General features: G+C 52.3%; 1 protein-coding gene across 2 annotated transcripts in view; it reads right to left on the bottom strand.

Annotated features, from left to right (window-relative positions):
• The window catches only part of GLB1L2 (galactosidase beta 1 like 2), a 127561-nt gene that overhangs the window by 70177 nt on the left and 30912 nt on the right, over nucleotides 1-26472 (bottom strand). The window contains exons 2-3 of one of the 2 annotated variants that reach the window (XM_063943802.1): nucleotides 5957-6043; nucleotides 4615-4812 (exon numbers count right to left, since the gene is read on the bottom strand). In XM_063943802.1, coding sequence (XP_063799872.1) covers nucleotides 4615-4781 — 167 coding nt within the window. In that variant the 5' untranslated portion in view covers nucleotides 4782-4812; nucleotides 5957-6043. The remainder of the gene's footprint in view (nucleotides 1-4614; nucleotides 4813-5956; nucleotides 6044-26472) is intronic. The other variant, XM_063943801.1, reaches the window with a different exon arrangement.

Below are 26472 nucleotides of genomic sequence, written 5' to 3'. Positions count from 1 at the left end.
TGGGGAAGGAAGAACAAACAGGAAGAACTTTGGCTAAACAAGTCCCAGCACAGGAGGGACCCCATGCCAGTATTTGCGTAGTCGTCCAGTCAATTGATGGGTTGTGGAGACGGAGCCATGGAAGGCCTAAAACCACTGGATGTGTGGCTCTTGGAATCACTAAAAAAGAAATATACTCAGAATGAAGAACTCCCACTCTCAGACGAACTGGAAGAGTCCTTAAGGAAATGACTGCGTCAAAAATCTTGCTGCCATCCACGGCAGTCAAAGAGATGGACGAGGACAGTCTCTCGGTGGGTAGGGACCACCGTTTAACATAAGCTTCGGTTATGAAATTCCCAGCTGCTCCGGAATCAAGGAGGGCAATGACGTTCCTGTAACGTTGAGCAATTTGGAGCGACACTGGGAGGTTACAGTCATGAGGAGATGGAGAGGAGATCATCACTCCTAGCCGGCCCTCTCCTTGGCGAACTAGGATCTGGAGTCCCGGACGTTTGGGACAGGCATTGATAGTGTGCGACGGAGCTGCACAGTAGAGACAGAGAGACTCAGAGAGACGTTTTCGGCGCTCAGCAGGAGATAGACGGGAACGACTAATTTGCATAGGCTCATCCTTGGATGGAGATGGTTGACGAGAAGGAGGAGCAGAAGATTTAGGAGTAGATGATCTTCCTCGCTCGGTTGCTCTCTCTCTAAAACGTAGATCAACCTTCGTGCAAAGAGAAATTAGCTCATCCAACTTAGAGGGCAAGTCTCTGGTAGCTAACTCATCCTTGATGCGTTCTGATAAGCCATGCCAGAATGCAGCATACAGGGCCTCGTCGTTCCATGCCAGTTCGGATGCCAGGATTTTAAACTGTATAAGATACTGTCCCACGGTACGTGTTCCCTGGCGTAAACGAAGAATCTCAGATGAAGCAGATGTTATCCGGCCTGGCTCGTCGAAGATGCGCCTGAATGTAGCTACAAAGTCAGTATAGGAGGATAGCAGGGGATCAGACTTCTCCCATAAAGGTGATGCCCAGTCAAGGGCTGAGCCACTGAGAAGGGAGATGATATAGGCAATTTTGGTACGGTCACTGAAGAAATTGCCAGGTAGAAGCTCAAAGTGGATTTCACATTGATTGAGAAATCCCCTGCAGAACCTTGGAGATCCATCAAATTTTGCTGGCGTTGGAAGATGAAGATGTGGACTGGAAATGGGTAAGGTGGGTGGGGTTACAGCTGGTGTCACTGTAGTGGACGCACCGGACGTGCCAGGTCCACGGAGGGTCGTTTGAATCCCATCCAGCCGTGTGGAGAGATCCTGGAGACAGCGGATGATGTGGCCCTGTGCAGCCTCCTGATGTTCAAGTCGGGCTGCCAGTTCTTGCATCGGCCTGGCCGCTTGATCCTGGTCTCCGGCTGGATTCATTAGGTCAGTGCTTACTGTCACAACTGAGGGCCTGAGTTGACGGGAGGCAACCTCAGTTGTAGGGGCTGAGATGTAACGGAACCTGGGAGGTTGTATCAGACCCCTAGACATGTAAGTAACATGTAGAATAACTGCCCGAAGGCGTGACCACGACAACCAGGATAAAAGTCAATGATGTTTATTATGACAAACTCCGTAACACAGCAGAAAATAAGAAAACATAAAAGTCAGCAGGGCAATAATACAGTTCCTGGGTACTACAGGGTGGCAAGGGCCACAGGCACTGGTAGTGTGAGACAGTTCTAATAATCTTCTAGTTGGAAAGTCCTTACCAGGCCTGACTGTAGCAATGGAGAGAACCCAGGATCGTACCAGCTGGTGTTCCAGGAAAGGCTGGGCTGCTGAAGGTGAAACGGCTGCTGTGGATACTGGCTGGAACCAGACTGTTGTTGGTACGGAGTGGATACTGGCTGGAACCAGTTAAATAATAAACGAACTTGAGAGCGATGAAATAATAATACCGGTGGAGAGTGGTAAACTGCAGAAAGGACACCGGCCCTTTAAGGGAAGCTGTACACTGCTGGAAGCTGGGCTGGAAGCAGGTGATTGACTTGAGAGCGATGAAATAATAATACCGGTGAAGAGTGGTAAACTGCAGAAAGGACACCGGCCCTTTAAGAGAAGTTGTACACTGCTGGAAGCTCGGCTGGAAGCAGGTGATTGCTGTAGCTGGAAACAGGTGAGTCCAGAATGGATCGGAGAGTCAGGCTACACCGCAGATGGAATGCTGGTGCGGGTCTCTATAGCAGAAGTCTGGAGACAGGAGCTGGAACCTGGAAGACAACCACAGGAGAGAGACAAACTGGAACTAGGTTAGACAACCAAAGCACTGACGCCTTCCTTGTTCAGGCACAGCTTACTTATACCTGCAGCAAGGAAGGGGTTGGCTAGGCAATTATGCAAATCAACAATACAGACAGCAGATTGGTGGAAATGATCAGATGACAAAAACCAAGATGGCTGCGCCCATGCAGACACTTGGAGGGAAGTTTGGTTTGTAATCCATGTGAGAATTGAAACAGTAATGGCGACGCCGGCCACAAGAGACAGGAGACGCCAGACTGACAAGCGCACATTTAACCACGCGGGCACAGCGGAGGCCGCGGCTGATGAAATCACCACTCTGACATTCTGCATGTGGAAACTCAGAAACAGCGGGATCCGGTCCTGGAATGCTGAGCCAGCCTTAGGAGGCATCTGAAGGGTAAGTAATGGCGTCCAGATACCCGGATCGTGACAGTTTGCTTTTGGTGTCTTTATTTTATTTTGTGTATTTGTTTGGTTTGTAGGTAAGGGTATATGGGGTGGGGGGTGGGGGGGGAATGTGAGGCTTTCTGTTTTGCTATTCTGATGGATGTGAGTTTTTTATATTTTCATTTACGGTAGATCACCTATGCCCCATTATAAATCTGGTTCTCTCATGTGTACACCTGAATGGTGGCGATTAAGTTATCGGTGTTTGATGTGGGGTATTCTGTATGTCATTGTTTTTAATATATCCTGCTATTTTTCCATTTCTCATGTCCGATGGCTTGATGGCTGATCTTTATTTTGTCATTTATACACTATGTATGCCTTCCTGTATTATTCCTCATGTTTGCCTTACAATTCATATGCCTCTTTAATGTCTGGGTGTAACTTTTTACATTTACAATACAAATTACACAATTAAAAAAAAAAAAAAAGAAATCTGAGAAATCATTGTTTTAATTGAGGCTAACCACTCAGGCTGGTATCTGTGCTAAACCAGTGCAATCCTGATTACATGGAATGGGATCATCCTGAGAGGACATATCCTCTGCAGCATATGACACAGAGTCCCTGGACATTGCTTAATGGAGACCACAGACACTCCACACACACACACACACACACACACACACACACACACACACACACACACACACACACACGGACAGACAGAGTTTCCCCCCTAAGAATGGCAAGAGAGACACAGAGATTGGAGCCAACCCACACACAGCGCTTTAAGATAAGGAGACCCCCAACCAGCGCTGACTATGTACCTTAATAGGTTGCACAGTACAGATAAACAGCCCCCCCCCCTCTACAACCCGCTGGTACCGTAGAGATAGCTGGAGTTGATTTGGAGGGACAGCTCTCACTGACAGCGCTTCTGCAGGCAGGAAAATGGCACTGAATGCTGCTGGGTCCGCTCTGAGAAGCTCCGCCCCCTTACATGGCGCTGTCTTCCCGCTCTTCTGAAGATTATACTGGCCTGAGGAATTGTGCTGGCAGCGATCCTGGGACACTGACAGGCTTGCTGGACAGTGTAGGGTGTAGGCGCTGACACAGGGTGCCCCTCACAGCGCCGGACCATGTACCACTGAGCCCCAGAGCGCAGTTAGTACTGTGCTCCATACCCTGTTGCGGCCATCTTCACACCGGCTCCCTGCTTTCCAAGAGGGGCAGTGACTAACTCGCCACTGATCTTCTGGCTCTGTAAGGTGGTGGTGGCATGCTGCTGAGGTGAGCGATTCCCTGTGGTGGGGAACGTTCGATCCCCTCAGGAGCTCAGTGTCCTGTCCGCGGAGACAGTGGCTCAGACCCCGCAGAGCGGACACTACTACCCCCCTTAGTCCCTCGAAGCAGGGAGGCTGTTGCCAGCAGCCTCCCTGTGCCTAAACTCTAATTAAAATAATAATACTAAAAGAACTCCTATGGAGCTCCCCTAGCTGTGACCGGCTCCTCTGGGCACATTTTCTAAACTGAGTCTGGTAGGAGGGGCGTAGAGGGAGGAGCCAGCCCACACTCTCAAACTTTTAAAGTGCCAATGGCTCCTAGTGGACCAGTCTATACCCCATAGTACTAATGTGGACCACAGCATCCTCTAGGACGTAAGAGAAATGATACTAAAAAGTTAATAAATTAATAACAGAAGAATACTCCAATGTAAGAGGTGGTGGTACTTGGTTGTAAAATATCCTTTGAACTTACAGGGAAACCACCTTTCAGATAACACGGGTTCCACGTGGGCAGGGGAGAATCACACAGACAACTAGGGGGAAAGGCTACACCATCTGCTTTACCATGCAGTACAACATGTTACCGCTGTGTTATCAGCTCCTCTGAGTTCTCAGACGATTGATCGATGCGTAATGGTCTGTAGTTACGGTACGTACGTTGTGAGGGTGTTGAGTCCGCAGGCCTTCATCTTTAGCATGCGATCCCTCCAGTATTGCAAAGGGACTCGGAAATAGTGCAGTGACCCTCCCAGAATCCTGAAGGGCTCTCCTTCCAGCGAGAACTGCGCATCCTCAGCCTGAAGCCCCTTCTGTCGGCCCCACATCTTCCAGGAAAAGGAATCGAGCAGGCGATTTCTGTGGGTGAGGAGACCGTGGGTCAGGATGGGACAGCTTACACAGTCAGCAGTTGTAAAAATGGATTAGTGTAAAGTAAAAATATATCAACACATTTTGAATGCAATGTTATATTAATCTACTATATGGATATAGTCATAAGGCACGTTGTGTTAAACTATTATACATTCACCAGTGCTCTCCTCTAAGCCTCTTATCTATATCATCATGTCACTGCCCCTGTCACATGCAGCCCTGTCCTCACTGACACATCACTCATCTCCTGATATACTCTGTGCTGCTGGGGACACTGCTCCTTCCACTATATAACTCTCAGTCTGTGGCTTCCTGCTGCCTCCATTCCCGTCCTCACATCATGTCACTGCCCCTGTCACATGCAGCCCTGTCCTCACTGATACATCACTCATCTCCTGATATACTCTGTGCTGCTGGGGGACCCTGCTCCTCCCACTATATAACTCTCAGTCTGTGGCTTCCTGCTGCCTCCATTCCCCTCCTCACATCATGTCACTGCCCCTGTCACATGCAGCCCTGTCCTCACTGACACATCACTCATCTCCTGATATACTCTGTGCTGCTGGGACCCTGCTCCTCCCACTATATAACTCTCAGTCTGTGGCTTCCTGCTGCCTCCATTCCCGTCCTCACATCCTGTCACTGCCCCTGTCACATGCAGCCCTGTCCTCACTAACACATCACTCATCTCCTGATATACTCTGTGCTGCTGGGGGACCCTGATCTTCCCACTATATAACTCTCAGGCTGCAGCTTCCTGCTGAATGACTGATATACTGGAACAGGTGAACGGCTAAACACATCTACCAGCATCAGATGCAGAGGGGTGGAGATTAGTGCAACCTTATTATAATAATATTATGTAGCCTGGTGGCTGAACTGCGCATCGGCCGCAGCAGCTCACTGACAGGACAGCACAGTCTGCGTCTACAAATGACACGTCAGTCAGACCTCTCCTCCCAGGCTTTAGCAGATGTCGCCACCCCGGGTCCTTATTGCACTTTCCTGCTGCATAACCAAGAGCCCATATCTATAACATGTATTCCTGCGAGCAAAAACACATTTCCTTTCTATATTTAAACACATCATCCGCTAAAACATTCCCCATGTCTTACTAGGAGTAACGTACAGGTGTATTGGCCGCTCGGTGGTGGCCGGGGAGAGGAATACATTCTGCAGGACTGCACCCACCAGCGCACATTTGGGTGGTTACCCTCTATACAGAGAATATAAGACGATTAGTAATACCCTCACCGTATACAGAGACAGGACAGTCAAACAGGAAGCAGAGGACAAGGTGCAGAGTACAGGAAGGCTGACCTAGGAATACCAGGCTGACTCCTATCAGTCAGTGCCTGCGTCATTCCATCCTCCGCTCTGCAGCTTTAGTGTCTATCCCTACGGCAGTGCATGCAGGCCAGGGTGTGCCTGTAGTGTATCATGCTAATGGGGGACAGGTGTCACCCCTCAGGTGAGGGAGGAGTGCGTAGTGAGTGCTCACCGGGGTGTGCCCCCCGTGGCCAGACCGAACGGGGGGCGGGCCGCAGCGGCTGCATGACGTCACACGCAGCCGCTGCGGACCGGGGAGCGATGGTCAGGAGCTACTCTTGAAGTGCAAAGGCATCGCCGCTGTGCGATGCCTTTGCACTTCTGCGGGACCTTTATTGTTTATTTACATTTACTTATCTATAGAGCCGGCGAATTCTGTCGTGCTTTACGATTGGGGGAAAATCAGTAATGATCGGCACTCCTATCTCTGAAGGCCCATATACACTAGATGACGTGTCGCTCTATAAGGCCGGCCGTACACACTGAGCGATATGACCGCTCAGTGACGTCACGCAGCAGCCGGCCGTGCATGCAGCTCCTGGATGACAGCCCAGATAGAGAATGCATGCACGGGCCGACAGCGATGATCGTTGCATACCCGAGGGGCCACGCATTGTTCGTCGCTGGCGGCATTCACACTTGCCGATAAAATGAGCAACGTCGCTCAGGAAGGGGAAAACTGAGCGACGTCGTTCATTTTATCAGCAAGTGTGGGCCTTAAAGGCGGGTACACATGGCACGATGTCAGTGAACGTCACATCGTGCGTGGCGCATATGCAGTATGCACGCAAGCGCTGGTCAGTGACAGCCCCACCGAAAAAGAGGGAGGGCGGAAATCACAAAACAGATCCTGACAAAGCACCACCCTATAGATCTCTCAAACAGTCAGAGATCCTCTCTCACTAATGTTCCAGATCCAGGTTGATCCTTACAGACCTCTCGTCACCAATGATGGATCCCAGCAACATAAATCAATGTCCAAAGCCCAGGCTGGGTGTGTGACGTCAGCTCCGGCCCCGATCAGCCTGATTGTATCGCACTCTAGGAATAGGTCAGTGGTGCAAGTAGAAATATTTTCTTAGTGGTACAGAGTGCCGAAAAATGTGCATGACCATGTGTTGTTAAGGGGCTTGGCCACATGCTGCTAGTGGGAGTGGCTACATGACACTAGCAGCGTGGCCACACGACAGCCCCCCCCCCTTTTTTTTTTAAATCTGGGGGCAAGGCTAAAAATATATAGTAATGCCTCCAGTATAACAGAAATATATAGTGATACCTCCAGTATACTAGAAATAATAGGATTTTAATTACCTACAGGTAAGTCCTTTTCTAGTAGTCCGTAGAGGATGCTGGGGTCCACATTAGTACCATGGGGTATAGAGGGGTCCCTTGGGAGCCATGGGTACTTTAAGAGTTTAATAGTGTGGGCTGGCTCCTCCCTCTATGCCCCTCCTACCAGTCTAGAAACTGTGCCCGAGGAGACTGACATACTTCGAGAGAAGGAAATACACAGATAGTGGTGAGATTCACACCAGCTCACACATAACAGAAAACCAAGCTAACCAGCTTGAAACAAATCGGCAACGGCTGAACAACAGTACTTAACCAAGTAACAATGCAGTACTTAACTAAATAACCACTGCAGGATCACGAAGCGCTGGGCGTGCGCCCGGCATCCTCTACGGACTACGAGAAAATAGGATTTAACGTTAGGTAATTAAAATCCTATTTTCTCTTACATCCTAGAGGATGCTGGGGTCCACATTAGTGCCATGGGGATGTACCAAAGCTCCCAGTACGGGGGGGAGAGCGCAGAGGCTCCTGCAGTACTGATTGACCAAACTTTAGGTCCCCAGAGGCCAAAGTATCGAACTTGTAGAACTTAGCAAACGTGTTCGATCCTGACCAAGTAGCCGCTCGGCAAAGCTGTAAAGCCGAGACACCCTGGGCAGCCGCCCAGGAAGAACCCACTTTACGAGTAGAGTGGGCCTTAACAGATTTTGGACACGGCAATCCTGCCATAGAATAAGCATAATGGATAGTAAACCTGATCCATCGAGAAATCGTTTGCTTAGAAGCAGGACACCCAACCTTGTTGGGATCATAAAGGACAAATAGAGCGTTCGACTTTCTGTGACGAGAAGTTCTCTTCACATAAATCTTCCAAGGACTTTGAGGTGATTGAGGAGTCAGTAGCCACTGGCACCACAATAGGTTGGTTGATGCGGAAAGCCGACACAACCTTCGGAAGAAACTGCTGACGCGTTCTGAGCTCAGCTCTATCTTCATGGAAAATCAAGTAGGGGCTCTTGCAGGACAACGCCCCCAATTCTGACACGTCTAGCAGATGCCAATGCCAACAGTGTGACCTTCCAAGTAAGAAACTTGACCTCAACCTCCTGTAAAGGCTTGAACCAATCTGATTGCAGGAACTGCAGCACCACATTAAGATCCCAAGGTGCCGTAGGAGGCACAAAGGGTGGTTGGATGTGCAGAATCCCTTTCAAGAAAGTCTGAACCTCAGAAAGAGCAGCTAATTGTTTCTGGAAGAAAATGGACAAAGCCGAAATCTGAACTTTTATGGAGCCCAAGCGCAGGTCCACATCCACACCTGCTTGCAGAAAGAGGAGAAACCGTCCTAGTTGAAACTCCACTGTAGGAAACTTCTTGGAGTCACACCAAGACATGTACTTTCTCCAAATTCGATGCTAATGTTTTGATGTTACTCACTGTATCAGGGTAGGAATAACTTTGACGAGAATGCCTTTCAGAGCTAAAATCTGGCGTTCAACCTCCATGCCGTCAAAGGTAGCCGTGGTAAGTCTTGATAAGCGAACGGACCCTGTTGCAGAAGGTCCTCCCGAAGAGGAAGAGGCCTCGGATCTTCCAGCAGTAACTCCAGAAGATCTGCGTACCAAGCCCTTCTTGGCCAGTCCGGAGCAATGAGGATCGCCTGAACTCTTGTTCTTTTGATGATTTTGAGAATCCTTGGGACGAGTGGAAGCGGAGGGAACACATACACTGACTGCAATACCCACGGAGTTACCAGGGCGTCCACCGCCACTGCTTGTGGGTCTCTCGACCTGGAACAGTACCTCTGAAGCTTCTTGTTGAGGCGGGAGGCCATCATGTCTATTTGAGGTACGCCCCAAAGACTTGTCACCTCTGCGAACACTGCTGGGTGGAGGCACCACTCTCCTGGATGCAGATCGTGTCTACTGAGGAAGTCCGCTTCCCAGTTGTCCACACCCGGAATGAAGATTGCTGACAGCACCACCGCGTGTCTTTCCGCCCAGAGGATGATTTTTGTAACCTCTGACATTGCAGCTCTGCTTTTCGTTCAGCCTTGTTGATTTATGTAGGCCACATTCGTTACATTGTCCGACTGAACCTGAATGGCATGATCTTGTAGAAGATGTGCGATGTGCGGCTTGAGGAAGACTGTTGTACATGGTCCTTAGTTCCAGAATGTTTATTGGAAGGATGGATTCCACACCCTGCTTGCGGAGGACTAACATCTCCGCCATGACCTTGGTGAACACCCTCGGTGCCATGGAGAGGCCAAATGGCAATGCCTGGAACTGATAGTGACAGTCCAGCAGCGCAAATCTTAGATAAGCCTGGTGAGGCGGCCAGATCGGAACATGAAGGTATGCATCCTTGATATTTAGGGATACTAGAATTTCCCCCTCCTCCAGACCTGAGATCACCGCTCTCAGAGACTCCATCTTGAACTTGAATTCCCTCAAATAAGGGCTCAAGGATTTTAGGTTCAATATTGGCCTGACCGAACCATCTGGTTTCAGTACCATAAACAAGTTTGAGTATTAACCCTTGTTTTCTAGGTGAGGTGGAACTGGAACAATGACATTTGACCTTAGCAATTTTTGAATGGCTTCCTGTAGTATAGCACTTTCTGTCAGCAAAGCTGGTAAGCCCGATTTGAAGAACCTGTGAGGTGGGAGTTCTTGAAACTCCAGTCTGTACCCCTGGGTAACAATATCTTGCACCCAGGGGTCTAGGCCGGATGACGCCCAGACATGACTGAAATTCCTTAATCTTGCTCCCACCTGCCCGGTCTCCAGGCTGGGACGTCCACCATCATGCCGAGTATTTTGAGAAAGCAGAACCGGGTTTCTGTTCCTGGGAACCTGTAGGTGCAGGTTTTCTGGATTTCCCCCGACCTCCTCTAAAGAAAGTGTAAGGGGGCTTGGACATTTTAACTTTCGCGGCCCGAAAGGACTGAATTGTAGATGTAAGATAAGATTTCCTAGTAGGCGGAGTAGTTGAGGGATGAAAAGTTGACTTGCTCGCATTCGCCGTGGAGATCCACGCATCTAACGCTTCCCCAAACAGAGCCTGACCTGTGAAAGGCAGATTCTCCACACTTTTCTTGGATTCCGCATCCGCAGACCATTGGCGCAGCCAGAGTCCCCTGCGTGCCGAGACAGCCATGGAAGAAGCCCTCGCATTAAGATGGCCAAGGTCCTTCATGGCCTCCAGTCCTGTATGTGACGCAAGAACAATTCAATGTCACTTCTATCCATAGAATCTAAGTCCTCTAGTAATGTGCCTGACCACTTTACTATGGCCTTAGAAATCCACGCGCAAGCAATAGTGGGTCTTAACGCTACGCCCATAGCTGTGTATAATGATTTGAGTGTAGTCTCAATCTTACGGTCAGCCAGCTCTTTTAAAGCGGTGGACCCAGGGACAGGTAAAACCACTTTTTTTGACAACCTAGACACAGAAGCGTCTACTTAGGCGGGATTTCCCACTTTTTCCCGTCCTCAGGGAAAGGAAAAGCAATGAGAACCCTTTTTGGGATCTGGAATTTTTTCTCTGGGTTTTCCCAGGATTTTTCAACCAATGCGTTTAATTCCTTAGACGCAGGGAAAGTAAGGGAGGATTTCTTAGTGTCAGTAAAGTAAGCCTCCTCTACCTGCTCAGGTACCTTATCAGTAATGGGTAAAACTTCCCTAATAGCCTCAATCATGAGCTGCACCCCCTTTTCAAGGGATGCATCACCCCCCGCATATCCCCATCACGACCTCTGTACCAGAGTCGGTATCCGTGTCAGCTTGCATTATCTGCGCCAGAGCACGCATCTTAGAGCAGACAATAGGGGTCTTGGATGAGGTAGTGGGAGCAGAATACGAGAAAACCTCAACAGACTTTTTCAAAACCTGTGTTTCAGTCTCATTATGAGCTACCCGAGATAAAATCTGGGATATCATACCCCTAATAGAATCCACCCATGGGGGTTCGGATTCAGAAGGCTGAGACAGTATATTACAGTCCTGAGTACATGGGGTAGACTCTTCAGGAGAAGATACACACTCTGCAGCACAAGATACAGAGTCCCTAGACATGCTTATGTGAGATATATAAACACACACACACAGGAAAATGTCAGACACAGTTTCCCCAGAGTACCTTCAGAGAGACACAGAGTATAAGGAGGAGCCCCACAGCGCCCCAGTAGGCAGTTTATATAGTAAACAGCCGGCGCTGACTAAATAACCTTAATAGATTAAACAGTTAATATCTCACTCCCCCCCCCCCCCCCCCCGTCTATAACACCCTGGTACTGCAGAGGTATGCTGGAATTATGTGGAGGGCAGCGCTCCCTGTCAGCGTCTCTTCAGTGTGATCTGCAGGGAGAAAATGGCGCTGGTGGGTGCTGGATCTGCTCTGAGGAAGAAGCCCCGCCCCCTGTAATGGCACGTCTTCCCACTTCTCATGATTACACTGGCCTGAGGTGATTTCGCTGCTAACAGTGGGACTAGCCCCTTTTAGCATAGTGACCAGTGTAGGGTATGTTGCGCTGGCCCAGGGCGACCCTCACAGCGCCGCACATCAGTTCCGCTGAGCCCTCCGGAACGCGGCCTGTCAGAGCTGCGCTCCTACCCTTGTGCTGCCATTCTCTCCGGTGACCCGCTTACGGGGGCACCAGCGTCATACTCACCACTCCATCTTCTGGCTCTGTTAGGGGGTGGCGGCCGTGCTGCAGGAGTGAGCGGTCGCCTCGGGGGCTTGCGATCATCACCCTCAGGAGCTCAGTGTCCTGTCAGCGGAGACAGAGAAACATAAACCTCTAGGGTTGGTTCCTACCCCCCCACCACCACCTAAGTCCCAACGAAGCAGGGAGGCTGTTGCCAGCAGCCTCCCTGTACCTAACGCTTTAAAAAAACAATAAAACTAGAAAAACACCTAGGAGCTCCCCTAGCTGTGACCGGCTCCTCCGGGCACATTTTCTAAACGGAGTCTGGTAGGAGGGGTATAGAGGGAGGAGCCAGCACACACTAGTAAACTCTTAAAGTGCCCACGGCTCCCAAGGGACCCGTCTATACCTCCATGGTACTAATGTGGACCCCGGCATCCTCTAGGACGCAAGAGAAATCTAGTAATGCCCCCAATTTAATAACAATATATAGTAATGCCTCCATTATAACAGGAATATACAGCCACTGTCCCACTCCCAGTAACCCTGACAAAGCGCGAGGAGCCGTCATGCTGCCAGGCACCATGGTCGTGTTGCTTTGTGTCACATTATAATTGTAGTAATGGTAAAGTGTGTGGTAGGTGGTTCTGAGCACCCGCTGCCAAATTCTTATGGGTACTCTGTACCCGAGCGTACCCGCATACTTTGCACCGCTGGAGTAGGTCCTGGGCTACGCACAGACTGGAAAAATCATTCGATGGTGAGTGAGTTGTGAACGGATTTGCTGCTGACCGGCGTTTGCAAAGCTTTTCGGACGGCGTACGCAGACTTGCACAGGGCGACTTTTCACTCTAGCTGGGCGGCGACTATCCGATCACAAACCTCAGATCTGAATTAGGCCCAGAGTCCAGTAATCAATAGCTGTAGATTTGTGGACTCTTACATGTCCGGTATCTTGGTCGCAGGCCCAACAAACTCTTTTCCCATGTTTAGGACAGTGGCAGCAAATGTGTCAGAAAGAGCCAGAAATCCACCTGGAAGAGTGGGGAGAATATTTACAATTTTGAAGGATCACGGGACCCATTTTAGATCCTGCTGGATCTGTGGCACAAAGTACCGATGTTTGTTACTCGACACAAGCTCTGGACCCACATATCTAGGGTCCTGCGTTGGTGGACACAGTATGGCTGCAGGCGACAACGATTGACAGTCTGCTGCCATTTTGGTGCGGCGACAGCTGCCTTTTCCCAAAACGGGGGCGTGCCGCCACTGTTTTGTGGGAGTGTTAAGGCCGGGATCTCTGTCAGAAGATGGAGGTTTCCTGGCCTCTTCGTAGGAACTGCGGCGGCTGGCATGTACAACACCATGGCGTCGCAGGTGATCGTATGGCGTGTCCTAGCACTGATCTAGTGTTCATGCTAGGCAGTTCTAGCAGAGCGCTGCGCCCTGCCCGATTTTTAAAGGGCAAAATGTGGATTACCTCTGTAGCGATGGCCTGCTAAAACAGCCTGCCCGGTGCCGCGCTGCTGCCGCGTGAATAGATCCGTGCGCACGTACACGCCATCTATTCACGTTAAATGGGGGAGCTTGGGGGAAGCTTTCACCTTCGGAAGTGATGGGCACGCCCTCTTTAATGATGCAGACGACTGGTGCATGCCGCCATTAGTGACGTTAAGGGGACTAACCCCCCCAATAGTGATACTGGCGGGGCCGCACCCCCCTCCCCAGCCAGCCACGCCCCTCTTTGAGCATGCGCGCACGACCTGCCCCGCCACCTTGCACCATGCCCACATCCCAGCGGGAACACTATGATCACTAATGCAAGTGCTGTATTACTATAATAGTGCATCGCTGCTGCTTCCAAGTAACTATCTGAATCAGGCCACGGTACCAATGTAACTACATATCCAAATGTCACAATCACATCAAAGCATTCCTATTATTCCACACTTTATCTCTCTGATTATAAAACAGGACCACCCCTGTTACAGAGCTCGCCGGGACAGATTGTGAGACTGTAAAGCACCATTATAGCACTTTTAAGACCTTTCATTTTTTTTAGGTAAACTCCATTAAGAATAAAAATGTCCACTGTATGTACAGAAAATATACCGCAATAATGTGTGGTATACAGTAACTATAGAGCCTGCAAGCCTGTGTGTCATTCACATGTTAGATCACATGGGGCTGGCGCTGAGAAAACATATTTACACCCAGGTCCTGTATTGATCTTTCCATGTCACAGCAGACAGGACGATACAGAAGGTGCATCCGTTACGCCCGACAAAGAAATACAAGATTTCTCCCATTTTCCATAGAAGTGGCAGCAGCTACATTTCCTGTCTGTTCATTTTACTCTTCATTCTCCCTATATGTAAGGCCACACTTCCATCGCTCCTGTGTAACACATATGATCACAGGGCATGGAGGGAGAAAAGAATAGCACATTCCACGTCCGCCATGACCCTAGAGCACATTCCACTTCCACCATGACCCTAGAGCACATTCCACTTCCGCCTCATGACCCTAGAGCACGTTCCACTTCCGCCTCATGACCCTAGAGCACATTCCACTTCCACCATGACCCTAGAGCACATTCCACTTCCGCCTCATGACCCTAGAGCACGTTCCACTTCCGCCTCATGACCCTAGAGCACATTCCACTCCCCCTCCATGACTCTAGAGCATGTTCCACTCCTCCCATGACCCTAGAGCACATTCAACTTCCGCCATGACCCTAGAGCACGTTCCACTTCCGCCTCATGACCCTAGAGCACTTTCCACTTCTGCCTAATGACCCTAGAGCACGCTCCACTTCCGCCTCATGACCCTAGAGCACACTCCACTTCCGCCTCATGACCCTAGAGCACACTCCACTTCCGCCTCATGACCCTAGAGCACGTTGCAGTCCCGCCTCATGACCCTAGAGCACATTTCACTTCTGCCTAATGACCCTAGAGCACGTTCTACTTCCGCCTCATGACCCTACAGCACATTCCACTTCCGCCTCATGACCCTAGAGCACATTCCACTTCCGCCTCATGACCCTAGCGCACATTTCACTTCTACCTAATGACCCTAGAGCACATTCCACTTCCGCCTCATAACACTAGAGCACATTTCACTTCCGCCTAATGACCCTAGAGCACGTTCCACTTCCGCCTCATGACCCTAGAACACGTTCCACTTCCGCCTCATGACCCTAGAGCACGTTCCACTTCCGCCTCATGATCCTAGAGCACGTTCCACTTCCGCCTCATGACCCTAGAGCACGTTCCACTCCCCCTCCATGATCCTAGAGCACGTTCCACTCCTCCCATGACCCTAGAGCACATTCAACTTCCGCCATGACCTTAGAGCACGTTCCACTTCCGCCTCATGACCCTAGAGCACATTACACTTCCGCCTCATGACCCTAGAGCACATTTCACTTCTGCCTAATGACCCTAGAGCACATTCCACTTCCGCCTCATAACCCTAGAGCACATTTCACTTCCGCCTCATGACCCTAGAGCACGTTCCACTTCCGCCTCATGACCCTAGAACACGTTCCACTTCCGCCTCATGACCCCAGAACACGTTCCACTTCCGCCTCATGACCCTAGAGCACGTTCCACTTCCGCCTCATGATCCTAGAGCACGTTCCACTTCCGCCTCATGACCCTAGAGCACGTTCCACTCCCCCTCCATGACCCTAGAGCACGTTCCACTCCTCCCATGACCCTAGAGCACATTCAACTTTCGCCATGACCCTAGAGCACGTTCCACTTCCGCCTCATGACCCTAGAGCACGTTCCACTTCCGCCTCATGACCCTAGAGCACGCTCCACTTCCGCCTCATGACCCTAGAGCACGCTCCACTTCCGCCTCATGACCCTAGAGCACACTCCACTTCCGCCTCATGACCTTAGAGCACGTTCCAGTCCCGCCTCATGACCCTAGAGCACATTTCACTTCTGCCTAATGACCCTAGAGCACGTTCCACTTCCGCCTCATGACCCTACAGCACATTCCACTTCCGCCTCATGACCCTAGAGCACATTACACTTCCGCCTCATGACCCTAGAGCACATTTCACTTCTGCCTAATGACCCTAGAGCACATTCCACTTCCGCCTCATAACACTAGAGCACATTTCACTTCCGCCTAATGAACCTAGAGCACATTCCACTTCTGCCTCATGACCCTAGAGCACATTCCACTTCTGCCTCATGACCCTAGAGCACATTCCACGTCCGCCATGACCCTAGAGCACATTTCACTTCCGCCTCATGACCCTAGAGCACATTCCACTTCCGCCTCATGACCCTAGAGCACATTCCACTTCCGCCTCATAACACTAGAGCACTTTCCACTTCCGCCTCATAACACTAGAGCACATTCCACTTCCGCCTCATTACCCTAGAGCACATTCCACTTCATGACCCTATGTTACGTTCCTGATGCACAGAACTAGAGAGATGTTGCGTAGTAAGTCCAGAGCACCAGGACGTGACGCTGAAATAAGGGATGGTACGGGAATGGCCCCTAGCACCCTACCTCCATTGTTTTACCCGTGTGGTCAGTTCACACCTGAGTGACTATGGTTTCTTGGGCCCACGCAGCCGCGTTTGAAGGGCGGATTAGGTCTGCCCAACTCCGATGCCCCCAGGTCTTATAGTGAGACAAGGCGTGAGCCGAGACGGGATAATAACAAGGGGACCTCTAACTAAAGCAAACAGAAAGCTAGGGGCTACTAACTGCCCTAAAACTAAATATATGTGCGGTACGCCGCCAAAGGAAAAGAACAACAAAAGACACCACTGTCCACACCCCCACACGGCACCGCGTGTACCGGGGAGGACAGTGAAAAGCGGAAACCTCCGCAAAAACCACCAATACAAAATTGACACTTAAGCGGCCTAGGCCGCAACCCGCGGCAGAAGCCGCTACTCACGAAACTGGGAGAGAACCCCAACAAGCGAGAACCCTCAGATGACTGCAACAGGTTCACTTGGACAGGAAGGATTCCCAGGACCGGCTTCAGAACTCCAGGACTCAGGAGCGCAGGGAGCAGGATCGACCAGATACAGCTGACCAGGAACAGACGTTGCAAGGCAGGAACAGCATACAGGAAGCTATCACCGGCGAGGCTGTAGTGTGCTGGCTCCCATAAAAAGGCCCCGCTGGCCAATGACAGGAGGGCCAGCAAGACCAGCCCCCAGACCCTAATTACTAGTTGCCGTGCAGCTGCCCTGCTGCACGAGCAACTAATCAATCTTTATCTGGCAACGGGGAACGCCAATGGCGTCCCCGTTGCTATGGACCCAGCGGCTGTGGACGCCCGGCGTCCTAGCGTTGCCAGGGACCCGGCGGCTACAGTACGCACCACGTCCTGGCGTTGCTAGGCGCTGGGCGGGCAGGGAGAGAGGTGCGGCAGCCGTGAGCGTCGCTCGGAAGCAGAACGAGCGGCGCCGTGGACCGCGGCACCTAACACCCTAGAGCACATTCCACTTCCGCCTCATAACACTAGAGCACATTCCACTTCCGCCATGACCCTAAGGCACATTCCACTCCCCCCATGACCCTAAGGCACATTCCACTCCACCCATGACCCTAAAGCACATTCCACTGCCTCGACAACACGAAGGTACATTCCACTCCCCCTCATGACCCTAAGGCACATTCCACTCCTCCCCATGACCCTAGGGCACATTCCACTCCCCCTTATGACCCTAAGGCACATTCCACTCCCCCTCATGACCCTAAGGCACATTCGCCTACCCCTCATGACCCTAGAGCACATTCCACTCCCCCTCATGACCCTAGAATACATTCCACTGCCCCTCATGACCCTAGAATACATTCCACTGCCCCTGATGACCACAGAGCACATTCCACTCCCGCCATGACCCGAGAACACATTCTAATTCTTAAAGACCCTACAACGCACTCCATTCCCCCATGACCCTAGAACGCATTCCATTCCCCCCTTGAACTTAGAGCACATTTCACTCCCTCATGACCCTAGAGCACATTCCACTCACCCCCATGACCCTAGAGCACATTCCACTTCCCCTCCATGACCCTAGAACACATTCCACTCCCCCTACATGACCCTAGAACATATTTCACTCCCCCTACATGACACTAGAACATATTTCACTCCCCCTACATGACCCTAGAACACATTTCACTCCCCCTCCATGACCCTAGAAGGGTTCACTACGATCTGCCGGCAGCCGGCCTCCCGGCGACCAGCATACCGGCGCCGGGAGGCCGGCCGCCGGCTTACCGACAGTGTGGCGAGCGCAAATGAGCCCCTTGCGGGCTCGCTACGCGCGCCACACTATTTTATTCTCCCTCCAGGGGGGTCGTGGACCCCCACGAGGGAGAATAAGTGTCGGTATGCCGGCGGTCGGGCTCCCGGCGCCGGTATGCTGGTCGCCGGGAGCCCGACCGCCGGCATACTGAAGACCACCCCCCTAGAACACATTCCTCTTCCCCATGACCCTAGAGTAATTCCACTTCCCCATGACCCTAGAGCAATTCCACTACACCCATGAGCCTAGAGCAATTACACTCCACCCATGACCCTAGAGTACATTCCACTCCTCCTCCATGACCCTAGAGTACATTCCACTCCTCCTCCATGACAATAGCAAAATCTCCCTTTCCCCTGTGCCTAGGATATGTCCCTCATTCCCCAGGTCCCTAGCATACATTTACTTTTCTTTTGCCCTTTATGTTTTTTTCGTATTTTGGATTTGGTGCTATTAATATTATTATTTATTTGGTTCCACAATTTTACAGTACAGATAATGGCAGAATAAAAACACGTTTTACAAACATTGCTGTGCTGCAGCAGCAGTCAGAAGACTCAAATCAGCAGCAGGCCGGTCAGCCCCAAAGGCCGTCCTGCCACTATACAAGACTGGCTGCCTTCTTGCAGCTATACAAGACTGGCTGCCGTCCTACAGTTATACAAGACTGGCTGCCGACCTGCCGCTATACAAGCCTGGCTGCCATCCTGCCACTATACTGGCTGCCGTCCTGCCGCTATACAAGACTGTCTGCCGTCCTGCCGCTATACAAGACTGGCTGCCACTATACAAGACTGGTTGCCATCCTGCCACTATACTGGCTGCCGTCCTGTTGCTATACAAGACTGTCTGCCATCCTGCCGCTATACAAGACTGGCTGCCATCCTGCCACTATACTGGCTGCCGCCCTGCCGCTATTCAAGACTGGCTGCCGTCCTGCCGCTATGCAAGACTGGCTGCCGTCCTGCCGCTATGCAAGACTGGCTGCCGTCCTGCCGCTATGCAAGACTGGCTGCCGTCCTGCCGCTATGCAAGACTGGCTGCTGCCCTGCCGCTATGCAAGACTGGCTGCCGCCCTGCCGCTATGCAAGACTGGCTGCTGCCCTGCCGTTATGCAAGACTGGCTGCCGCCCTGCAAGACTGGCTGCCGCCCTGCCGCTATGCAAGACTGGCTGCCGCCCTGCAAGACTGGCTGCCGTCCTGCCACTATGCAAGACTGGCTGCCGTCCTGCAGCTATGCAAGACTGGCTGCCGTCCTGCCGCTATGCAAGACTGGCTGCCGCCCTGCAAGACTGGCTGCCGTCCTGCCGCTATGCAAGACTGGCTGCCGCCCTGCAAGACTGGCTGCCGCCCTGCCGCTATGCAAGACTGGCTGCCGCCCTGCAAGACTGGCTGCCGTCCTGCCGCTATGCAAGACTGGCTGCCGCCCTGACGCTATGCAAGACTGGCTGCCGCCCTGCAAGAGTGGCTGCTATCCTGCCGCTATACAAGACTGGCTGCCGTCCTGCCGCTATACAAGACTGGCTGCTGTCCTGCCTCTATACAAGACTGGCTGCCGTCCTGTTGCTATACAAGACTGTCTGCCATCCTGCCGCTATACAAGACTGGCTGCCATCCTGCCACTATACTGGCTGCCGCCATGCAAGACTGGCTGCCGTCCTGCCGCTATGCAAGACTGGCTGCCGTCCTGCCGCTATGCAAGACTGGCTGCCGCCCTGCAAGACTGGCTGCCGCCCTGCAAGACTGGCTGCCGCCCTGCCGCTATGCAAGACTGGCTGCCGCCCTGACGCTATGCAAGACTGGCTGCCGCCCTGACGCTATGCAAGACTGGCTGCCGCCCTGCAAGAGTGGCTGCCATCCTGCCGCTATACAAGACTGGCTGCCGTCCTGCCGCTATACAAGACTGGCTGCCGTCCTGTCGCTATACAAGACTGGCTGCCGTCCTGCCGCTATACAAGACTGGCTGCCATCCTAGAACGAGGAGTTTACTAGGCAATCACTATCTCCATTTATTTTGGACGTCTTCTTGTGCACATGATATTGAAAAATCTTTTGTTTTTTCTCTTACATATTTTACTTTCATTTAGTGCAACGGTTTTCTATAAATGCTACTTCTAGATCCTCTAAGCCAGGTGTGACTACAAAATAAAGGGCTGTTTTGCCTCATCAGACCTATGCACCTTTCCGTCATTATGATGTTTCCGAGCGGCACAGCACAATCGGTTTGGGTGCCAGACCTGTAGTTATAATGATCAATTCTCGCTGGGGTGTTTCCATGGAGACAAAAATAATCAGACAGCAAAGGGAGAGAGCTCTGTTCATCGGTTTCATGCCTCAAATAGATGGTTGTTGTGTTGTGTTGTGTCGCCCTGACGTTGGCTTCTTTAACACTATGTCTACAATCCTTCCCAACTGAGATAAGATAAACTGATGAGGAGTGGTATCTAGTATGTTCTAGTATGTAATATCCAATAGAGCCATAACAGTATGTAGTCATTACGTCGACACTCAGGATGTCGGCATTAGAGGTTTGAGGTTAGGATTAGGGCCCTGACAAGAGAAAAATTATGTTGACATGCATCAACGTTATGCCTATGCCGACACTCCATTTCGACAGGTCATAACGTCTTTGTCAACATTCTAAATGTTGACATTCAGACCATGTCAGCATTTTTTAGGTTAGGTTTAGGCTGTGAGGGGAGGTTAGGTTTAGGCTGCGGGGTGAGGGTTAGGCTGTGGGGGGGGTTTAGGCACACCCGGGAAGAGTTACAGTTAGGCTGTGGGGGAGGGAGGGTTAGGTTTGGGCTTCAGGGGGAGGTTAGGTTTAGGCTGCGGGGGGAGGGTTAGGATGCTGGGAGGGGAGGTAGGGTTAGGCAACCCTGGGGAGGGTTACGGTTAGGCTGTGGGAGAGGGAGGGTTAGGCTGCGGGGGGAGGGTTAGGTTTAGGCTGCGCGGGGAGGGTTAGGATGCTGGGAGGGGAGGTAGGGTTAGGCAACCCTGGGGAGGGTTACGGTTAGGCTGTGGGGGAGGGAGGGTTAGGCTGCGGGGGGAGGGTTAGGCTTAGGCTATGAGGGGAGGGTTAAGGTTAGGCTGTGGGGGGAGGGTCAGGCTGCGGCGGGAGGGGAGGTTTAGGCTGTGAGGGTAGGATAGGATTAGGCTGCGGGGGGAGGGTTGGTTTAGGCTGTGAGGGGAGGGTTAAGGTTAGGCTGTGGGGGGAGGGTTAGGCTACGGCGGGAGGGGAGGTTTAGGCTGTGAGGGGAGGTTAGGTTTAGGCTGCGGGGGGAGGGAGGGTTTAGGCTGTGAGGGGAGGGTTAGGCTGCGGGGTGTTAGGCACCCCCAGGGAAGGTTACGGTTAAGCTATGGGGGAGGGTGGGTTAGGCTTAGGCTGCGGGGAGGAGGGGTTAGGCTGTGAGGGGAGGGTTAAGGTTAGGCTGTGGGGGAGGGAGGGTTAAGCTGCGGGGGGAAGGTTAGGTTTAGGCTACGAGGGGAGGGTTAAGGTTAGGCTGCGGGGGAGGATTAGGCTGTGGGGGGAGGTTAGGTTTAGGCTGTGAGGGGAGGTTAGGTTTAGGCTGCAGGGGGAGGGTTAGAGTTAGGCTGCGGGGGGAGGGTTAGAGTTAGGCTGCGGGGGGAGGGGAGATTTAGACTGTGAGGGGTGGTTAGGTTTAGGCTGTGAGGGGAGGGTTAGAGTTAGGCTGCGGGGAGAGGGGAGGTTTAGGCTGTGAGGGGAGGTTAGGTTTAGGCTGCGGGGGGAGTGTTAAGGTTAGGCTGTGAGGGAGGATTAGGCTGCGGGGGAGGGTTAGGCTGCGGGGGGAGGGTAGGTTTAGACTGAGGGGAGGGTAGGTTTAGGCTGTGAGGGGAGGGGAGGTTTAGGCTGTGAAGGGAGGGTAGGTTTAGGCTGTGGGGGGAGGGTTAGGCTGCGGGGGGAGGGGAGGTTTAGGCTGTGGGGGGAGGGTTAGGCTGCTGGGAGGGGGTAAGGTTAGGCACCCCTGGGGAGGGTTACGGTTAGGCTGTGTGGGAGGGAGGGTTAGGCTGCGGGGGGAAGGTTAAGGTTAGGCTGCGGGGGGAGGGGAGGTTTAGGCTGTGAGGGGAGGTTAGGTTTAGGCTGTGAAGGGAGGGTAGGTTTATGCTGTGGGGGGAGGGTTAGGCTGCGGGGGGAGGGTTAGGCTTCGGGGGGAGGGGAGGTTTAGGCTGTGGGGGAAGGGATAGGCTGCTGGGAGGGGGGTAAGGTTAGGCACCCCTGGGGAGGGTTACGGTTAGGCTGTGGGGGAGGGAGGGTTAGGTTTAGGCTGCGGGGGGAATCTTAAGGTTAGGCTGCAGGGGGAGGGGAGGTTTAGGCTGTGAGGGGAGGTTAGGTTTAGGCTGCGGGGGGAGGATTAGAGTTAGGCTGCGGGGGAAGGGGAGATTTAGGCTGTGAGGGGTGGTTAGGTTTAGGCTGCGGGGGAGGGTTAGAGTTAGGCTGCGGGGAGAGGGGAGGTTTAGGCTGCGGGGGGAGTGTTAAGGTTAGGCTGCGGGGGAGGGTTAGGCTGCAAGGGGAGGGGAGGTTTAGGCTGAGGGGAGGGTAGGTTTAGGCTGTGAGGGGAGGGTAGGTTTAGGCTGTGGGGGGAGGGTTAGGCTGCGAGGGGAGGGTTAGGCTGCGGGGGGAGGGGAGGTTTAGGCTGTGAGCGGAGGGTAGGTTTAGGCTGTGAGGGGAGGGTTAAGGTTAGGCTGTGGGAGGAGGGTTAGGCTGCGGGGGGAGGGGAGGTTTAGGCTGTGGGGGTAGGGTTAGGCTGCTGGAAGGGGGGTAAGGTTAGGCACCCCTAGGGAGGGATACGGTTAGGCTGTGGGGGAGGGAGGGTTAGGTTTAGGCTGCGGGGTGAAGGTTAAGGTTAGGCTGCAGGGGGAGGGGAGGTTTAGGCTGTGAGGGGAGGTTAGGTTTAGGCTGTGAAGGGAGGGTAGGTTTATGCTGTGGGGGGAGGGTTAGGCTGCGGGGGGAGGGTTAGGCTTCGGGGGGAGGGGAGGTTTAGGCTGTGGGGGAAGGGATAGGCTGCTGGGAGGGGGTAAGGTTAGGCACCCCTGGGGAGGGTTACGGTTAGGCTGTGGGGGAGGGAGGGTTAGGTTTAGGCTGCGGGGGGAATCTTAAGGTTAGGCTGCAGGGGGAGGGGAGGTTTAGGCTGTGAGGGGAGGTTAGGTTTAGGCTGCGGGGGGAGGATTAGAGTTAGGCTGCGGGGGAAGGGGAGATTTAGGCTGTGAGGGGTGGTTAGGTTTAGGCTGCAGGGGAGGGTTAGAGTTAGGCTGCGGGGAGAGGGGAGGTTTAGGCTGCGGGGGGAGTGTTAAGGTTAGGCTGCGGGGGAGGGTTAGGCTGCAAGGGGAGGGGAGGTTTAGGCTGAGGGGAGGGTAGGTTTAGGCTGTGAGGGGAGGGTAGGTTTAGGCTGTGGGGGGAGGGTTAGGCTGCGAGGGGAGGGTTAGGCTGCGGGGGGAGGGGAGGTTTAGGCTGTGAGCGGAGGGTAGGTTTAGGCTGTGAGGGGAGGGTTAAGGTTAGGCTGTGGGAGGAGGGTTAGGCTGCGGGGGGAGGGGAGGTTTAGGCTGTGGGGGTAGGTTTAGGCTGCTGGAAGGGGGGTAAGGTTAGGCACCCCTGGGGAGGGTTACGGTTAGGCTGTGGGGGAGGGAGGGTTAGGTTTAGGCTGCGGGGTGAAGGTTAAGGTTAGGCTGCAGGGGGAGGGGAGGTTTAGGCTGTGAGGGGAGGTTAGGTTTAGGCTGCGGGGGGAGGGTTAGAGTTAGGCTGCGGGGGAGGATTAGGCTGTGGGGAGGTTAGGCACCCCAGGGGAGGGTTACGGTTAAGCTGTGGGGGAGGGAGGGTTAGACTGCGGGGAGGAGGGGTTAGGCTGCGGGGGAGGGTGTTAGGCTGTGGGGGGATAGGCTGCGGGGGGAGGGTTACGGGTAAGCTGTGGGGATGGGAGGGTTAGGCTTAGGCTGCGGGGAGGAGGGGTTAGGTACCACCGGGAAGAGTTAGGCTGTGGGAGGGGGGTTATGGTCTGACTGCGGGTAAGTGGGGTTAGGGGATTAAGGGATCAGGGTTAGATTTAGTAATAACTCAGTGCCGGTATTTTCAACTCCGGGATGCCGCTGACGGTATTTTGACAGCCGGCAACCCAACCGTCAGGATCATGATACCAACCCACAGCAGGCCATAGACAGAAGGAGACACTGCTCCTGCCATAGGGCTAGTGTGAGCGATGGTGGCGTATAAGAACGCACGGCATTACAGTGTGCGCAGGCGATAACACTGCATTCTGCAGCATGGGTGTACACAAGGGAAGGAGCATGTCGATGCATTTGCGTAAACTCTCAGACGGGCGACCGCCAATAGACGCCGCTATGTGCCACTCAGAATCCGGCACAATCAGTAATGTTTGATTATTACACAAAGTGATCACATGTATCCCGATGTTCATCATCGCCGTCGTTCTGTTTGGGCAGTTGCATGTCCATCAGTTTCAGTCTAATTCAGTCATATTGCTCAGTGAAATCACCCAGACTCTATTACTCAGTATCAGAACAAATGGCGTTGGATTATGGCAAGTAAGAAACAGCTTCACTCTAGGTGCAGATTTTAATTTTTTAAATCCCTTTTCACCAACAAGCCTTACAGGTATATTTGTACCTGCAGTATACGAGTGCATTGTTCTTATCTGTCCTTTCAGAAAAAAAAAATCTATTTTAGCAAAAATGTTGTTCACTGGCTCACTGCCATATTTCTGGGACAGCCCAGCCCACATCACAGTCACTGACACAAAGAATATAAAAAGAAAACATCTGCCCTGTTGACAACAAAGTACGCCCCACCGACACCTTTATTACAGACTAGCCTGATTAAGTAACAGGTTAAAATGTGCTTTATTGCCCGTGTATCATACTTTTTTTTTTTTTACTTTATACTGGAGACGACAATGATAGGGAAGGGTGGGTAGGGGTTGTTACCATGTACCTTTAAAGCTGTGCCTTATTATTGAATGAGTAACACAAGTAAATCATGAAATGTACTATTCCCCAGAGTGTAATCGCGAAGCTTTGGAGACCTCTCCAGTGGGAAGATCTGGCTGCGGCTGCTCGGCCCAGGAGGCTTCTGGCTTGGCAGATGAAAGATTAAGCAGTAAACACACTTCATATTTTGGGACCCATCAAGTAATTCTGTTCTTAATACATATGGAAACTGCAGTTTCTGCGTGTTTAGGTGCAGAATGAAGTATGCTCTATATGTAGCAAGATGGAAAGCAGGAGATTTCGGAGTGATTGCCTGCATAACGGCTGCCAGCTCTCGCAGCTGCCGTCCCTGTAGTTTCTATGGGGAAGGTGTGTAACAAGATCAGGCATAGCTTTTGTGGATCTGATATTCACGGGCTAAAGCCGTTACCGTCAATGGGGAAGCCACGATGGCCATGTCGGATTAAACCCTGGGGAGACCCAAAGGCAGCCGAAATCTCGGGGCTCCCCTTGCTAATTATCTCATAACACATATTACATCTTACCAATCAACAATCTATAGTGGTCATTCCGAGTTGATCGCTAGCTGCATTCGTTCGCTGTGCAGCGATGAGACAAAAAAAACGGCACACTATTACAACGACCGATGTCGCTGTTACGATTCCTGTACTCCAGACTGGAGAAGATCTTATGGCAGAGATCTGAGTACAGGAATGAAATACAGGTTGTGGGAGCTGGAGAGCCTAGTAACCCCTGGCGCCCTAACTCCGTTGTCTCGCCCGTGTTATCAGAAATCCCCTGCGAGACTATGGTTGCTTGAGCCCATGGCAGCCGCGTTCGAAGGGCGGATTATGTCTGCCCAACCCCGATGCCCCCGCAGGTCTTAATGGGAGACAAGGGGAAGTCCGAGACAGGGAGATAACAAGGGGCCCTCTGACTAAGCAACCAAGCCAGGGGTTACAAGCTAACTTAACTAAATCAAAAGGTATGTGCGGACTAGCCGCCAGGGAAAAGGACAACCAAGGATCCACGGATCCGACACTCCTATCCGGCACCGCTGGACACCAGAGTGGATCTTGTGGAAGCGGAATCCTCCGCAAAGCACCAGAA

The sequence above is a fragment of the Pseudophryne corroboree genome, chromosome 10 (genome assembly GCF_028390025.1).
Source record: "Pseudophryne corroboree isolate aPseCor3 chromosome 10, aPseCor3.hap2, whole genome shotgun sequence".
Classification (NCBI taxonomy): Eukaryota; Metazoa; Chordata; class Amphibia; order Anura; family Myobatrachidae; genus Pseudophryne; species Pseudophryne corroboree.
The sequence above is the reverse complement of the archived record's forward strand: the minus strand, read 5'-3'. Positions and strand labels throughout refer to the sequence as shown.